This window comes from Caretta caretta, chromosome 13 (genome assembly GCF_965140235.1).
Source record: "Caretta caretta isolate rCarCar2 chromosome 13, rCarCar1.hap1, whole genome shotgun sequence".
Taxonomy (NCBI): domain Eukaryota; kingdom Metazoa; phylum Chordata; order Testudines; family Cheloniidae; genus Caretta; species Caretta caretta.
In genome coordinates, this window is record NC_134218.1 from 15,711,720 (window position 1) to 15,730,193 (window position 18,474).

General features: G+C 41.3%; 1 protein-coding gene and 1 long non-coding RNA gene across 8 annotated transcripts in view; one reads left to right on the top strand and one right to left on the bottom strand.

Annotated features, from left to right (window-relative positions):
- The window catches only part of NFATC2 (nuclear factor of activated T cells 2), a 135,585-nt gene that overhangs the window by 83,001 nt on the left and 34,110 nt on the right, over positions 1-18,474 (top strand). For 5 of the 6 annotated variants that reach the window (XM_075118766.1, XM_048820353.2, XM_075118767.1 and 2 more), the window contains exons 7-9: positions 3,795-3,850; positions 4,573-4,699; positions 6,800-7,495. In XM_075118766.1, coding sequence (XP_074974867.1) covers positions 3,795-3,850; positions 4,573-4,699; positions 6,800-7,495 — 879 coding nt within the window. Of the gene's footprint in view, positions 1-3,794; positions 3,851-4,572; positions 4,700-6,799; positions 7,496-14,687; positions 14,774-18,474 lie in introns of those variants that run through there. The other variant, XM_048820354.2, reaches the window with a different exon arrangement.
- LOC125622355 (uncharacterized) overlaps positions 14,467-18,474 on the bottom strand; it is a 31,390-nt gene continuing 27,382 nt past the window's right edge. For both annotated transcript variants that reach the window (XR_007352717.2, XR_012664696.1), the window contains exons 3-4: positions 15,105-15,157; positions 14,467-15,003 (exon numbers count right to left, since the gene is read on the bottom strand). This is a non-coding gene — a long non-coding RNA (uncharacterized LOC125622355). The remainder of the gene's footprint in view (positions 15,004-15,104; positions 15,158-18,474) is intronic.

Consider the following 18,474-nt stretch of genomic DNA (forward strand, 5'->3'; position numbering starts at 1 on the left):
CTGTGACTCAGAGACATGTTGAGTCATAATTCCTCCCCTGACGCTGCCTTGTTGGGGGAAAGAAGAGAGGGGAGAGTGATTTACTGCTCACTTGTCACAGTAGTAAACTGCTACAGACTCCTTGCATTGGCTCATCTACTCTGTTCAGTGAGCACGGTGGGTGGAACCAAGTCTCCAGCCATTTGAAAGCTCTCTCCGCTGCAGGGAGGGAGTAAGTGGGTGCGTGGCCCCCACTTATGCCTGTGCACCCAGCTCCAGCTAGCCCTTAGAATGGATGTAAGGGGGATTCCTTCTCCCCCTTGAGAGGCTGTTTGAATCAGAGCCTCGCCTGGGTAGTAATTCAGTAGTAGTAGTAGCAGTTAGATTACGCCAACTCCAGTAATTCCATCTGGGCTACAAATCCCCTTGGACCTTCAACTGGATTGAATATTCTTCACTTTCTGCTCTCCAGTGTGTAGTGATGCTGCACACTGTTAAACAGCAGCCATATTCCAGCCCAGAGGTGGCTGCATTTCAGCAGTGGGTGCCGCTTATCTACCTCATAGGGTTGCTGACTTAATTATTTATTGTTGGATAAGTGCTTTGAGATCATTGGATGAAAGGCATTATAGAAGAGCCACATACTGGGCCAAATTCATCCCTGATGGCAGCCGATGGGGTTACACTGGCATGAATATGGCATGTTGTTGTTATTATTACTTAGGGTATGTCTACACTTCAAGCTGGAAGGTGTAAAGTCCAGCAGGAGGAGATATACCTACTTTAGATCTGATCCATCTCATGCACCAAAATTACAAGGGTACCAGCAGCAACACAAATCGTGGGAGCGGCTAGTTGTCCTGAGTACACACCTAGCATCTTGGATGGGTACATACTCAGGGCAGCTAGCCCCTCACCACCCTGGCTAAGCTTAAGCACAGGTATGTCTCCTAGAGTTGGAATTAGCCTCTGCTTATGGGCTGCAGGGAGGAAACGGACTAGACATCCAAGTGGAACTGTCATGTCAGTTCTCATTAGCCACAGGGAGTGGAATATATAGAGAAAACAAGGAGCATAAAAGGTGCAAAGTGCATTAAATAAAACACAAAAATCCTCACAATTAATTTTCCTGCGTTCTTTGCTTCCATTTGGACAAGAAGCAGAAGTCCCAATATAAGACAAGAGAGAGGCTGCTCTTGCAGAATTTCCAGGCATCAGGAAAAATAAGAAGTCTTGAGAGAAGCAGTTTTCATTCGATTTCCACCCCAGTTCTGTAGACCCAGAGCATATGTATAAGCTTCAGGGAAACCTTCCAACAGAACCTCACCTTTGAAGATTCCCCCACCTCTAGCACAAACACTCAGCTAGTGGCTGAACTGTTGAAAGAGTTTTGGGTGCTGGCTCAGTGATTTGGATGCACAATTCCCATAATTCATATTAACCAAATTTTCAGAGAGCTATTAGGAGTTTTTACACTCCATCAAAATTTTTAAAGTAAATCACCTAACTGAAAACTCAATGCAATGTACTGACAATGTTAGAGGCAGGGCTCAAAGTCTTTAAAAAAAAAAAGCAGCTTCCAAATTATTTTTTGGGTCAATGAAGAAATATTCCTGGCTAGATTGAGCCTCTAATTTGTGCACTAGTATTAAAAATGCATGTGCAAAACCCCTGCATTGACCATTTGTACATGCAATAGCTTGCCTGGCATGTGTACACATGGTAATTGGGTGCACAACTGGATACCTATAGTTTTTTAACCTTTACCAATTTAATTCTACTAATATAAAACTTTTTGTTATTGTCACATGCTCTAAACATGCTTTAGTGCATTCAAGTAAATGCCCTACAGCATATGTAGAGTATATACTACAGTAAACTGGTCTCTGAGTAAGATAACTAAATTGCTCTTAGTAGGTAGGTTTTATGTGCATAAGAGGTGGCTCAGAAGCATGCAAGCAGTACAACTAATAAAGATAATAAGGCGGGTAGATTTATGTAGGCATCGTACACAACATATGGTCCAATCATGAAGGTTCCAAGGAGACATTTATTTCTGCTTCTGGAAAATTTAATTTCAGTCCAACAGTTTACATTTCACACACAAAACCTGGGATGCCATTTTATCAATGTGCAGAGTACACAGAGTTTTACAGTAGCAGCCAGTGAGCTAAATTGGTGTTAACGGACACCCACGTACTGTTGTGAGAAATGTCCCAGGCTGATGCAGCTACAGTCCATAGAATGCAGTGGCAGAGCATTGTATGTATAATCTGTTTTAGACGGATATGTAAAAAATATGTGTAACACAATCAAAGTGACATTGCACCTCATAGAGACTAAATATGCAATGACCCCAAAGCCCTCGGGCAGTCTCAGAAGTAACTGCTAGGCACTTCACAGGACATATTTTGTATATTTCTTTGAACAGCCCTTAAATGAAAAATTATTCAGGGTATATGAATTACCTAATATTGTTAGCCTTGGGTTGCTAAGAGACTTTGGACTATGCAACTGATAATACTAGTAAGCAACAGAAAGAAAACAGATTGAATTACTGTGGGCCAAATTCTGCTCTCAGTTATATCCGTGTAATTCCATGAAACTCACTGGAAGTGCATGAGTGTAACAGGCAGCAGAAAGAGATTCTGTGCTTCAGTGGCCATCATCATGGATGTGATCGATTTATTGCTAATTAGAGCATATACAGTAAATCCTCAATCCACTATAGTTGGATAAGCCAGACAGTGAATGTCTATGGGAGTTGTTAGAAGTTTGGAGTAAAGACATACTGAAGGTGCCTATCTAGCTCTAGAATTTTTATTACTTGCTAGAGTAGATGGGTTGATAGATAGCTATCATGTAAATTTAGGCTTCATGTTGTACATAACAGAAACCCCTACGAAACAGGAAGAGGACACAAATAGCACAAAGAAATCAGACACTTTGTAACTGTCTTCCCAATTATGGTTCTTAAAAAGCTTGGGTAGAATAAAATCAAACAAATGGACGAGTCGTCTTCTAATAATAATAACAATGTTCCCTCTTTCCCTTCACTTTGGGTAATATCTTTTTTCCTGTTTAAAAAAAACTGCAGTGACAATTTGACCCTATAAATTACTACTAAAGAAAGCTGGGGCTTTGATTTTCAGAGGTGTGGAGCACTCGCACTACCAGGTGATTTCAGTGAGAGCTCTGGGTGCTCAGCATCTCTGAAAATCAAAGCCCCAGGTGTCTCAATTTGGGCACTTAAAACCAGTGACACCCAAAGTAAGGTGAAAAATTAGGACTTATATTTCAAAAAATAATAGTTTTTTACCAAAAACCAATCCTCCAGTCAGTAACATGAATGTTATTAAAGAAAATGAAGACTTGCATGGTCTTGTGGTTAAAACAAACAATGAAGATTCAACCGGGTTCGGCTGAGCCACTGACTCACACTATGACTCTGGTCAAATCATTTGACCTCCTTGTACCCTCAGTCAGTCCTGCTGACTGAAGTCAGAGTCTTGCTGAAAAGCAGATGTTTCATGTGTATTGAACATTCCTAATATTTACATATAAAGCATCAGCTGGGCCTCAATTCAGCAAAGCTCTTAAGTGTGTGCTTAACTTTAAGCATGTGCATAAATCTTTTTCTGTTCGGGAAAGTACTCAAGTACATGCTTATATTTAAATCCCATTGACTTCAGCTGGAACTAAGCATGTGCTTAAGTGCTCTACTAAATCTGAGCCTTAATGACTGATTTGACTTTATTTAAGTCAGGTTTCTGATAATATTTTTCAATAAGTTAATAGTGTAATATTACTTTTAGATGGTCAGCAGATCTGGGAGATGGAGGCAACGGTGGATAAAGATAAGAGCCAACCTGTAAGTATACAAAATAATGTATGTCCTTTACTCCCTGCTTTTCAGCTATATGCTGAGAATATCTTCTGCAAGGTGCTGAGCACCTCCAACTTCCATTGACTTCAGTGGGAATCCAGGCTGGTCGGAGCTTTGCAGGCTGGGACCCTTTGTTTGCGTTGCTTTATTTACATTTAGGGCCTGATTCTGCAAGGTGCTGAGCAGCCTTGATGCCTATTGAGGTGGAACCTTACAGTGCAACATCAGCGCCTTCTAGGTTCCAGCCCTTATAGTGGAATGGGCCTTATCTGCTCCTAAGGAAGTGAATGGCACTGTTGCAATGGAAGTTGGATCAGTGGGATCAGATTGTAAAAAAGTAATAAATACACATTTTGAATAATTACATTTCATGTTTATCAAGTGCATTGGAGTAGTCAAAGCACTAGAGCATTAATCAGTATTCTGTGTGTTCTGTATTTAGCTGAGACTTCTCTCTTCAACATCAGGACATCAGCAACAGAAGCCACAGAGGATGTGACATTTAAAAACCAGTTTCCCGATATCAGAAATCTTCCAGTCCTAACCCACCTGTCCCTTCCTTCCCCACATCCTCCTTTTCAGAGGGGAACAAGAAAATTCCTTTTCCTTCCTCCAAGGATATGTACTCCATGGGGTAGTTACCTGAGAGCCTGTTGATCATTGGACTTCAGTTTCTAATAGGATATTGTCTCCTTTCATTGTTTCAGAGCATGCTTTTTGTAGAGATACCAGAGTATAGGAACAAACACATCCGTACACCGGTGAAGGTGAATTTCTATGTCATCAATGGAAAAAGAAAAAGAAGTCAGCCACAGCATTTTACCTATCACCCAGGTAATTCTTTATGCAGAGGGCAGATTGGGCTACAATATCTCATAGGGCAGGCTTTGTAGTCTGATACCTCATTCTCTTGTCATTAAGCATCTGAATTTTTCTAATTTAATGCAGAGTTACTGCCAGATCACCAGTTGTTATTTGGTTTAAAGGTTGCGTGTAATTTTGGAGGAGGATTTTTTTATATATACATATATGTATGTAAGGGGGCTTTACATCAGATATCCAGGCAATGGGCTGATCGTGCCCCATTTATGACAATAGGAGTTCGCAAATGATTTCAGTGAGAGCAGGATCAGACACTTATGTGCTCTGACCCTGTGAAAACAATGAATATTGCCTTCCCTAGTTGACATATACCACAGTAAGTTAACATCAGACCCGGGGAAAGGAGTACTAGAGTAGGGAAGGAGAAGAGTGGGACATATTCTTTAATGGAGGGCCAGTTTAGATATGAAAAAAAAGTTTTGATGTTTCTCAAACTCTTTCCCTGGGGAATTGGTGAGCAAGAAGTGAAACAGGATTACTCATGAAATTCCCAGCACTTCCTAGTTTTGGCTGATTTTCTCAGTGGAAACCAGAAAGCACGAAATAACCTGACTGGATTTTTCAAGCTTTGAACTAATATCTCAGTGCCACTAATTTCTAAGGATGGGGAAACATCCTGATCAGTTCTTACTTAGTACAAAGCACTTCACCAGTCCCTAGTGGAAAATGCTTCACTGCTCTATCTGATTCACAGTTAGAGAGAGTTAAGGCTTTTGATGGCCACTAAATTGTTGCACTGTGAAATTACATTTGTAAATACGCTGTTATTTCAAAAAGAGCCTCAAAATGTAAACTTTAAAAAAAAGCTATAAGATTCCATTAGAAATTTATCTGTCTACAGGTTTCAGAGGGGTATCCGTGTTCGTCTGTATCAGTAAAAACAACGAGGAGTCCTTGTGGCACCTTAGAGACTAGCACATTTTTTTGGGCATAAGCTTTCGTGGGCATAAGCATTCATCAGATGCATGGAGTGAGAAATACAGTAAGCAGGTATAAATATAATTTATATAATAGAATATAAAATAATTTTCCCTCCGTTGATACTTCTCGTCAACTGTTGGGAATGGGCTACATCCACCCTAATTGAATTGGCCTCGTTAGTATTGACCCCCCACTTGGTAGGCAACTCCCATCTTTTCATGTGCTGTATTTTTATACCTGCCTACTGTATTTTCCACTCCGTGCATCTGATGAAATGGGTTATAGCCCACAAAAGCTTATGCCCAAATAAATTTCTTAGTCTCTAAGGTGCCACAAGGACTCCTTGTTGTTTTTACTGTCTATATAACTGTTGTCCAGTCTGCCTGGTATGCCCGGAATCTTATCTGCACTAAGATTCAGGGCATTAAGATGTAGGGATGGTTACAAGAAGTAAAAATTGCATTATTTGCCTGCAAAAAACCCTTCTTTTCCCACAACATTAAGATTCAGTCGACTTTTACAAATGGGAGTTTATTCTCCTTTTATTGATGATGTCGGCCGTTGTTACTGGGGAAGACTTATGCAAAAAGATTGGGTCTCGAAGACAGCGTTAAAAAATGGTCAAGCCTAGTCTGTTCCTTTGGATCTCTAATTAATCTCTTGGACTGGAAAACAGGGCTGCAAATCTTGCGATATCAGCACGTCTCAGAAACTGTCTATTAATTCCGTTTTCCATTGGGGCCAGAAGTGCTATGAGGAATGCCTCTCTCCTGGTTTCTTTGTAGTTTTGCTTTGGGTTTCACCTAGAACTAGAAATTGCAGAACTGAGACAAAAATGAATTAAAATCACAGCAATAAAAATAATAAGCTCATCTGAATGTTTGAACCTTGAGAAATATGAGGTTTAAGTTTTGGGTAAAGTTTTTGTCCATCCTAACGCTAAGTGCTTTCACGAGAGATTCTCCCATGATTGCACTCAAGCAATTTACTACCTGTAGTGCCCTTGTGGAGAGTGCACTCACCCACACACACTCTCACAATGATTTAGGTCTCTTCTTAGTGCCAGGGGAAAAAAATCGTTGTGTCTCAGTTGCTCGTTAAGAATAATGTCCTTTGCATGCTTTATTCTAGTACCATCAATCAAAACAGAGCCCATTGATGACTATGATCCAGCTTTAATCTGCAATACAGTACACAGTGGTCTGGGAACAGTAACACAGCCTTACTATTCACAGCACACAATGGTCACCGAATCCCCTTCCTGTCTTGTGGCCACTATGGCTTCCTGCCAGCAGTTGCGTTCAGGCCTATCTTCTACTGATTCTCGATATCATCAACAGAATCCAGCAGCTGTAATATACCAAAGAAGCAAAAGTCTCAGTCCTAGCCAACTAGGCTACCAGCAATCCAGTTTGATGGCCACACAGGTTTCCATTTCAGATGCACACAGGTCAGTGCTGGTACATGCTGGTTCCCCAGGCCAAACCTCAGCTGTGCTCCACCACTCTCCAAGCAGTCAACAATCTTCTCCCGTGATACACTATTCTCCAACCAATCAGCAGCTGAGGTGTGGAAGTCATCAAGAATTCCAGCATATCATGTGCTGTGAAAATTTTACCTCTAATGTAGCAAGACCCAGCCAGCCTCAGGTCAGTCAAGCACAAAGGATAAGTCCAAGTTCATATCCTACCGTGATTCAGCAGCAGACAGCCACAAGCCCGAGAGCAGCAAAAAATGGACCACCCGTTAGTGATCAGAAAGAAGTGTTACCAGCCGGAGTCACTATTAAACAGGAACAGAACCTGGACCAGGCATATCTGGATGATGGTAAGCAGCACTGTCTTTTTATTACATATAATTCCATCTGGTCCTCTGTACAAAAATAATGTGGCCTCCTTCTTGACAGGGTGAGAACCCATCCCTTGTAAAGTTTTATATTTTCTTAATGTAAGAGCCTTTCATCAGCTGCATTTTTGGTAGATAGCAACACAAAAAAATGAAGCATTTCCACAGTCCATAGAAAACCTCTGTCTTTAAGTCACGGGGTGAGCTGTCAGGTTTTAAACTGTTTCTAATTTTTTTTCCACTTGCCAAACGTTAGTTGAAAATGGAGAAACCGACAAAAAGTGGGTTTTTTTAAAAATTATTTATATCAATGCAAATTCCACAATGTAAAACCCTTTTATACATTTAATAAATACATTTTTAAAAAGCCTAATTGAACAGTCCATGAAGATACATAATGAATGGGGTAGTGCTGCAGGCAAAACTATTGCAGATGTTCTAGATGAACAGTAGTACATTGATTAGTAAAACAATGTCATTTCTTTGTTGTGAGCCCAGTAGATTTAGCTGTTAGCAGTGAATAAAAGCAAAAGTAAAGCCTTGTTTGAATATATCCTGCTTATCCTTAGGTAGATAAGAGTTATTGGCAAACGGGTTGATTGGTTGTTTTGTTAAACATTAGTACTATTTCATAGCAGGCAAAAAATATAAAGCTAAGGCTTGGGGGCTAGATCCTGTTCCTATTAAAGTTAGTAGCAAAACCCATGTTTACTTCCATGGGAGCACAAGCCCTTGATTAGAATGCTGCATATAAGTGGAGTGGGCTGGATTGTGTAATTGTGTATGTAAAATGCACACCTAATTTTCATGTGCTGTTACTGTGACTGCACTCACAATCCAAGTATTACCTGTGCAAATTGCTAATTTTGGTCCCATGCGTGTGCACGTGCAATTCTGACAATCGACGTATAAATTAGGCAAACAATACTTAGTGATCTTTCATGCACAGTTATACAGGTATAGATTTTGAAATTCTAGCCCTGTCAGTTTTCCTCTGTGAACCTAGAGGTACTGAGTATTTGAGGACACATTTATCTGATATGATCATCATGGCTGCTTGCTGCGGGCAGAACAGGTTTCTATTCCCCACCCCTCACAGACACACTTTTTTCCTTCTTAATGTAGTCTGTATTTGAAATGTTTGAGCTTCTTCATTCAGCCATAGCAGTTGATGTCATCTTGGCCCCATTACAGCAATCATTCTGGGGCAGTTCTTACAAATATAAAATGATCTTTGTCTGCAGAGAGAATTTTGCTAGTATTTTTTGGACCTGAAATAAATAAAGTAAGCAAAAGCCAGGGACTGCTCAGCGAAAGCAGCATTATAACAGCGCGAGGTAATTTTTCTCTGTAATAGAAGTGGCCACTGTGTCTTAACATTCTTTTAATATTAGGGCATCAGAGATTCTTCCTCCTTTCTATAAATATTGGACACACACAAAAAAATCTCATGGTTGCAATACAAATGAAAAAATAAAGAAATTCAAAGTTAAGTCTGATGAACTTTGGGCCTGTTCCAGAACCCACTGAAGTTAAAAGAAAGACTTCAGTGGGCTTTGGATCACGTCTGTAATGCCCAACTATACCATGAGTGCATCAGAATGGTGCACAGTGTACCTCAAAGCATGTGTTATAAAACAGGGGGTGCAAGTGAAAGACTGGCAGTGAGTTGGGAATGAAATTCCAGGCTTCTGTTTGAACATCTTTGTCATCAGGTTGGCTGCTGGTCTGTATACTAACGTTCCACTGAACTCTATGGGATATTAGTGCCTACATTCACAATAGGTGCCTTTGTCTCGGAAAAGCATGAAAAAAATTGCATGCCCCCTGAGCATACAATATTGCTCAAAGTTAGTTGTTTGTGGGAGTTGTGTCTGAGTCAGGACTACAGAACAGAACCCTTTTCTATGGAGAAATTTTGCAAGTGACACAACAGGGTAAAAGAGCTGCTTTGGTCTGACATTTGGACACATTTTATTTACCTGTTTAAATCATAATAGCTCATTGGAGCCCTTAAAATCCTTAGCATAAACTGTATTCTTATTCAGAGGGTTCTTTCAGCTATTTTTTAGGCTAGAGGCCACATCCATCCATGGAATGGAAATATTAAGTATGCACAAATTATCATGATATTGCACATTGTAGGTCAAAACTAGAGGTCAGCTCTCAATCATCTGAATTTTCAGAATTCTCAGATTAATTATAAGGTATTATGCCCAAGATGGACTATGGGGAACTATTCACACTAGTATTTCCCTTCCCTACATGTTTACTTTATTAAGAAGGAGCCCTTGGGGTAGTTATGCTTTACTTTGCAAAACACATGATTCCAAAATGTTCAGGTCTTGAAAACCACTTTGCTTTTCCATGGGGAAAAGTGATTCAGAATATAACAAAAACCACATTTTGCTAACTAGAAAATTTATTTTTGCACTTTATAGTATTAAAAGAAACCCAGATCAATACAATTATGTAAGTTTGACAAGTCCCTCTGGCTGAATCGATCTCCTGAGATTATAAGAGGTGATTAATCTTGCTGTGATACTTATCAGGTAGATGCTTAGATGATCATTCCCATGGCTAGTTCCACCTTGTATTTAGTTGTGATACTCTGAGTACCTTTCCCAGACCTGAAGAAGAGCTCTGTGTAGCTCCAAAGCTTATCTCTTTCACCAAGAGAAGTTGGGTCCAATAAAAGATATGACCTCACCCACCTTGTCTCTCCCTTCCCATGGTTAGGTTTAACCAGCTGGATGGTTGTATTGTGCTATAGCTGACTACTTCTGCATAGTTACTACTAAGACCATGGTTGTTTTGGTGTTTCTTGCTTCCCTTCTCTTTTCTTCCCCTTCCCCATCTTTCTCCTTCTAGTCCTTCATCCTGTTCTTCTCTCTCTAGATTTCTGCTGACACGCCAGGATTGGTGGGGTTTTTGGTTTGGTTTGGGGTTTTTTTTGTATTACAGTTGCATCCTTCCCTCTCCTCTCTGTCTCCAAGTCCCTTGCTCTTGTGGTTAATGCAAAGTCTTGCAATTCAGGGAACTAAGAATCTATTCTCAGCTCTGACATGAAGTTCCTGTGTGACCTTGGGCAAATCCTGCCCCATCGGTTCCTCATCTGTTCAATGGGAGATAACAACTACTGCCACACAGGGCTATAGTGTTCATTAATGTTTGAACAATCTTGGAAGCAACCAGAGAAATACAGGGTACAATTATTATTATTATTAATATTATTTCTCTTTTTTTCTTCTGGCCCTCTTATTGTGTTTCTGCTGCCAGGTCCGTTATGTTGTCTTCCTGTAGTAATTCTCCTCCCATCTCTGCAGCTAAAAAGCAGCTTTTCTTCTTTTTGAGATCATGACTCTTTCTTTGCCCAGTGCACTCTCGGCTCCAAGGACCCCTGCCGCTGACACATACTATTAGAGCAATCCACGTAGCCCTTCCTTTTCATCTTACTTTTAAAATATGATTCTTGTTCCACCTCCAAACAATATTGCCACTTCCTGTGCCCAAATGCTACACATACTCATCAGTGATGCCTTCCTATGATAGTTCCACTTGTGTGTGCCACCTTACAACAAGAGGTCAGCTGGCTTGTGTAACCCACACACCTTCTGGGTGTGGTGTTCTGTCTCATCTAGTGGCACTGAGTCCACTTAAGGAGAGAATTAAATGAGTCTGCCCTACAGCCTTAGCTAACAGCCAGTTGGTTTTTAGCTCATGCACTAGAGGCTCAGGCACTAAGCTTCAGAGGTCCCAGGTTCGATCCCACCCACTGGCAACCGGGTTTTGTCGGTGTTACACTTCCACTAACTACCTTTCCAATCCACTGCCATTCACTTCCATCTTCTTCTCAGCTTCCTTAGTCTCACAGGCAAGGGCTGACAGAACCACCAAACTTCTTGTCCTTCCATAACATTATTTAAAGGGAGCATAGAACAAAGCTATCCAGCAGTTTAGGTTCTGTTTGGAAATGGAAAACAGATGGAGATAACTTGAGTTGGATGTTGTCTGAATTAAGTCTGTCCAGCTCTTCAGGGAGATTTTATCCAGGGTTCAGATTTGGACCTGTTTCAACCATTTCCCCCATGCTACTCTGTGTTAGAAGCACAAGATACATCTTAGATTGGATTCCACCTGGAAGAAAGAGAAGGTGGGGAGGACAAAGAATGACCTAGCGCAGGATAATTGAAAAGGATGCTGCCATCACAGAGACAACTTCCAGTGGAATCAAACATCTTGCTCTGGATAGACAGCAGTGGGCAAAGTGGATTGCCCCATGTGCCACTAGGCACAGAAGTCTCTAAATCTAGGGTACAAAAAGGAAGGCACAGTTGCTAGGGAACTAGCCTACAAAGATTCAAGTACCTGCAATTGCACAGAGCTCCTGTGTGACCTTGGGCAAGTCATTTAGCCTCTGTGTGCTTCAATTCTCCATCTGTAAAATGGAAAAATCACAATACCCTGGTGAGGGGGTACTGACATCAATATGTTGATGATTGTGAGGCACTCAGATACTACAGAAATAGTGGCCACAAAACTACCTTAGACAGACTCAGTGGGAGTAAATAAAGGTGGTAGAATCTGGCCTTAAATAAGTAAATAAATATGTAGCTGCTCTCCAAAGTGGTATTGATTTTCCAGCCTGAGAATACGTAAGTTACATGTTTTTTTACTTCACAAAGAAATATGTTTGTCATTCAGATGGCAACTATCTAACCACATCTCAAAACCACAAAATAGCCTCTCTGCTGCAATATAGCTGAATTATTTTCAGTGTGTCAGTAATTAGAAGAGCAGTGGGAAGGAAGGCGGTAGGCACAACTCCCGCAGTTCATCAGACTTGCAGTTCCGTGGAGCCCTTTTATAGCAAAGTTACTTCACAGAAAAACTGCACTTGAAACGGATGTTTCAGTAGAACTGAAATTGCAACCTGCACCTTGTGATACATATAAATGACCTAGGACTTTCACTCACCTTCACTAAGACCAGGATATTACTCTCTGTGGGTTCTGCCACACACCACAGTAATTGTCGCCCAAATGAGATTTTTATTCTGATTATTGACACTTCAGGATGATTCTACTTATCTTTGTTCAGCATGACACAAAAGTGTCACCAGATGCTTAGGAAATTATTCTATTGCATGCTTCCGCCCACTCTGAGAAAGTTACCAGGCCTTACAGGGTCCCCAGGACTCGTCCAGCAGTTGAAGTGTGTGTGCATCTCTTGTTTTCTCTCTTACTAATAATGAACCAGGTTGTACCGTTAGCCACAGGCTTCCACTGGGCGCCCAATGCAAAGCAGCCCTCCTTCGGGAGATGCTGTGGGAGGGAGCGTATCTCAAGAAAACACAGTGCTTCCTGGAGCACCCGCATAGTGCAGCCGCTGTACCACCCACTGGACGGGACTGCAACCGTGGTGCCAGCCCATACTGTGGCTGCATCTGACCCCAGACATTTTGTACGTTCAGAGCATCAGGACTCACCGATGGCGGGGCAAATGGGGAGGCTTCTTGCACTTCTCCAATGCAGGCTTGGGCCTGCTGTGCTCCTGTGCAAGGCCCTGGCTGTGTTTCAGGGCAAGAAGCAGTATTTAGGGAAGGTGAGGATTATATCTATATGGGAGGAAAGAAGAGGAAGGACTTGCAGTTAGTTGCAGGGCACAGGGCTGCTCTGATTTATTCCAGCTGGAGCAGTCTTCATTGGACCTTTCTTGTGGGCCAGAATTATCACAGCTCACTGAGCTCCAGCTCTGCCCTCTCCAGCCCCCTCTGCTGCGGGTAAAGGAGCACGTGGCCTAAAGCCAGCGATGTCAGCTTTATGTCAGCTGGGGATTCCCCCGCACAAGGGGAACCTTAGCTGCATGATTAAGGCAGCTTAAAGTCCCCTTCACGCTACTGCAGTAGCACAGAAAACTTACCTGGGGCCAAGGATCTAGCCCTTTGACTGGATTCAGTGAAGCTATCTCTGTGAGTCACACTGTTTCTTTCAACTTCAGGCTGCACAGAACATGGTCTCCTATGCTTACGTTACAGTTTGGTTTTAGCTCTCTCTTTTTCCACCTATGAGTGTTGGGCAAAATCACAAAGGAGCCTATAGTTGAGGGAGAAAAATGCCTTTTTCTCTTTCTGTTTTCTCACATTATAGAAGGTAGTGAATTTGTATTTTGTAGGGCTGTGGTTTGAGTAGAGAAAACATTTGCATCAAAAAAGCCACTTTCTGTTTATGATTAGAACTACTTTTCATAGAAGGTGTGGTCACAGATTCAGTGGACTCCGAGTAGAGCCTGTACATTCTCCAAACAATTTCACCTGGATTAAAGCAAGTCTATGCATTAGCCAATCTGATGCTGGTCCTATAGCTCTTACTACTGAGCATTATCCACTTGGTCTCAGTTGAGGTCACTATTCTATGTTTTGGTTCCACTGCACCCCATATATTTTACTAATTATTATTATTATTACTTATTCTGCTTATTCAGAGCAGAAAGATGGTCCCTGCCTTCAAGAGCTTAATATCTATTAAAAAGAGGTGGAAAGAACATAACAATGGGAGGCAGGACTCCTGCATTCTATTCTCAACTCTGCCAGGGACAAGAAAAAGTCAAGTCACCTAACCACTCTGGGCTTTGGTGTACCCTTATGTAAAAATGTATCCTAATAGTTATCCTACCTCACAGGAGGTGTTGGGAGGCCAAGTTGACGCATGTTAGTAAAATGCACAAGAATCCTTGGGGAAAAGGTGGCATTTACTTGGCTAAGTGCCAGGTATTATTATTGTCATGGTTGGCTCACACCTGATTTTTCACAGGCCTCTTGAAACAAAACAAGACCACAAAAGCCCAAGCATTTTTTCACATGTGTACGAACCCCAGGAACTCCAATTCTAAACATTTTTGGCACTCAAGGCAATATTACAATTAAAAATAGTAAATATTTTTATTGTATTCAAGTAACCTTTGCATAAGTAGCCTGACATCCTCTCTGCATATGTAAAAATGAAGATGTTTCCCTAGCAGCATTCCTGAGTAGCTATCCAAAAAAACCAAACCAAAATAAAACAACAAACAAAAAACACGCCATACATCCAAAATCAGCTGTGGAGGAAGGAAAAAAATGAACCAAGTGATTAAAAGCATAGTTCCACTAGCATCCCTTTGTTCTTGAGTTCAGGAATCTTTAATTGGTGCAGCACAATGCCCACAGGCAAGTTTCTGACAAAGCATTTCCTGTTCAGAAGAACATGCAAAGTCCATTAAGAGAGCACGCAGACTGTGGAGAACGGATAGTCACGTAGAGGTATATATACGCTCACTGTGTTTGTGGGTAGGGCCTCTCAGACAACTGGTGCACCAAGACAAGAAAAAATCCCATCTACTTGCTGGTGGAAGACAAGCTTGTTTGGAGACTAAACTAGATGACGATTATCAGCACCAAGGAGTCAGCTTCCAGATGGCATGAAACAACTTTCGATTGTAATTTTGAAATCCTGGAAAACAATAACTTGAAAAAGGAATGTGTTCATGCATTTGGGAACTGAAAGCTTCTAAACCACAATAAAGTCCATTCCCAGACTTGTTGTCCACTTACTTTACACTCATTGCATTCCATAGACAGTCTGAATCACGGGCAGCAGACAGCTCCTATAAAGAAGACCATAGGAACATCATTAGATGTCCATCTGCTGGAAGACACTTGCCAAAATAGGCCATATATTTACTTTTACTTGCTCAATTCGCACAGAACTTTCAAATTAAAGGGATAACCACAGTACTTGTCACGTCTGGGACACCTTTCACTCTAGGGAGAGACACACTAATGAATTATGCCTTACACTACTAGCTAGGGAGGCAGATGAGTGTTATTGTCTGCATGACACAGATTGGTAAACTGAGACACACAGTGGTTACGTGACTTGCCCAAGCTCATACAGGAAGTCATTGGCAAAAGTGAAAATAGAACAAGGAGTGCTAATTCCCAGTTCTCTGTGCGATCCACTAGACTGTACCACATGTCAGGGTGTAAAGCGTGTAAACATAACGTTAAAATATATCAAAAGTTTTCCTCCTCCCTAATAGCTCATTATATGCAGAGGGGCTGCTAGGTTGCTTGTGCAAAGATTATTTTAATTAAATCAAAATCTTTACTATTTTTAACTGAAATATTTCCCCAAAGGCCAAATTTATAAAAGGCATGATAAAAATCTGTGTGCATGGCCATGCCTGCAGTTACTGTAAGTGCACATGCAAAGCAGGTAAATGTATGAACAAATTGCTGCTTGGGTGAACTACATCACTGTGCACAGCACCCAGACAGTGCTCTCTGCACCGGGCCCATATAGTGCCCCCTTCACCATGTAAGCCCTGAGAAAGGGGCTGTGAAGCTTGGTCTACACTTTTAGAAGTTTTACCACCTGGTTATGTTGATTAGGGGTGTGTGATTTCTTTTGCTGACATTGCTATTAAGCCCTAGATGCAGTTATATTGGTATAAAAGTGCTTGTATCTGCATAGCTTATGTCTGTTCAGGGAAACCAGAGAAGCTATGTTGGTAGAAGTACTTTTATACCAATATAATTGTGTCTACACTAGGATGTCTCTACTGGTTTAACTATACCAGCATAGCTAAACTGCCAACACCTTTAAGTGTAAACGACGCCTAAGTGATGCACAGGGGTAATTTCTCCCTAGGTGCCTCACTAGCTATTTATGCACACACCGCCTCTGATGGTCACATTGGCAATAATCACATGAGCTTTGCACATGTTTCTTAGCTAAGGACCCAAATCTCTGCCTTTTGAAAAAATTGATCCTAATGGCCATGTACTTCTGACAAGGCTAATGCAATCCACTGGCTGTAATTGTGTGGCGGATTTGTCCTTTTCCTTATGACCCCAGCACATGAGTCTTTCATGTATGTCATTGTTCTGCGAGTACATCCAGCTCTCACTCCCTTGTAATCAGTACCTTCATTTTCGTGTTAACGTAACCAAATAATCAGTATCCAAGGCCTTATGCATAGCGCAACTGTATTGCCAGCTCTTGCAATTTTATTGTGAGTTCTGCAATATTTCATGTTTTTCCAGGACCCAGTGCCTGGAGTCAGAATATCAGCTTTTATTTGTTTGTTTGTTTGTTTTAAGTAAGTTTCAAGCCTTTGTAGTTGTGGAACAAAACTTGGAAACATGAACCGCAAAGGTTCAGAAACCGAGAGGCAAATAAAAACAACCCCAACTGTATTACTTTTAAAATTGCATGATTTGTAGCCAATCTCATTTGGGGCATGATCGTTCATTCTTAACACATTGGAAAGATGGGCCTTTTCTAATACAAATGAAGCCTTATGGATGAGGCATTTAAAATATAGTTTTCTTCCACCTGGTCATCATAATTTGTCTCACATAAAAACTTTTTTTTACTGACCACTGTGCTTTTAAAAAAAGAAAACTGGTGATGAATCATCTGAATTTTCCACCCATTTGCAAGTCAGTTTTCTTAAGAAAGCTCTCAAGGGTGAGAGCCCTTTTTCTGTCCATAGCAGAAGCTGCTATGAGCTTACTCTCACAGACTGTTTTATAGGACCGCTTACTCACCAGTTCCGACACACTTTTATGCTCTAATTTCAATGCTGTATGTTTCTAGAGAAACTTTAAAATCAGACTGGACAAGTATTCTAGAAGAAACACTGTAGGGACAATTTTGCATTGATGACCTGAAAGGTCTTTTACATCTTTGGCTTCAGTGATTTGAAAAAGCAAGCAGCACATCTTGGGCCAACCCAGCAGCAGTCAGAGATGGGGGAGAAAATGACTGAACATCCTTACCCTGCTGATTTACATCTCAGTAATTTGTATCAGGCTGCTGACTTTCATACTCCTTGTTTCTCATTTTATAATATATTATTTTTAAGGTTAACAAAGAAGAAATAAGGGGAAGGTAACAGGTAACCTAAAATAGATAAATCACAGTGATGAGTCAGAATCAAAAGTCCAAACTCCAGTTTTGCAAGTGTTTGAAATCTGGGTAAATCCAGATGCAAATTTCACAGGTGGGGTCACAACCAACCCCCTCCCCCAATACATCTTTGGGGCATTCAAAATCAAAAACAAATTCTGGTGTGTGTGCCCGCCTCTAATACACATACTATAGTCTCTCTGGTACATAAGAATGGCCATACTGGGTCAGACCAAAGGTCCATCTAGCCCAGTATCCTGTCTTCTGACAGTGGCCAATGCCAGGTGCCCCAGAGGGAATGAACAGAACAGGCAATCGTCAAGTGATCCATCCCCTATCACCCATTCCCACCTTCTGGCAAACAGAGGCTAGGGACACCATCCCTGCCCATTCTGGCTAATGGTTCATTTCTGATCCGTGTTATAGTCTTAGCCACATTAAGTCTGTGGTCTCTGTGCTGTGTCTTCCAGAGGTCAGATAGAAATAACTTTTGTTATCCCTGGCCTTGGGATAAAGTAAAGTGGTGGTCTACTTTAGTCGTACAAGGGACATATCCTTAGCTGGTATAAATCAGTATAGCTCCACTGAAGTTTCTCCTAGGAATTTCACTAGCAATGTAGTGCTATGCTAATGTACACTGAGCATCTGACCGAATAGTCTCCATATCACAGGAGGAAAGCTCTAAGCCAACCAGTCCGCTAAGCTATGGCCCAGTACGGACTTTTAATTTTGAAACTCCACGCCAGTTTGAAAGCATGGGCCAAATTCTATCTTCAGCTACATACACACAATTCCTATGGGGCAAAATCCTGGCTGAATTGAAGTTGATGAACGCATTGTCATTGACTTCAACACATCCAGGATTTCACCCATGCATGTTAAAGGGTGCTGTATGTTTGCAGTTGAGGGCAGAATTTGCCCTTATATGTGTTCACCGTTATACTAGCAGACTGCCTCAAAGTAAAATGCAAAGATTTGTAGTTTGCTGTCTCCACCAACCCATGTGCA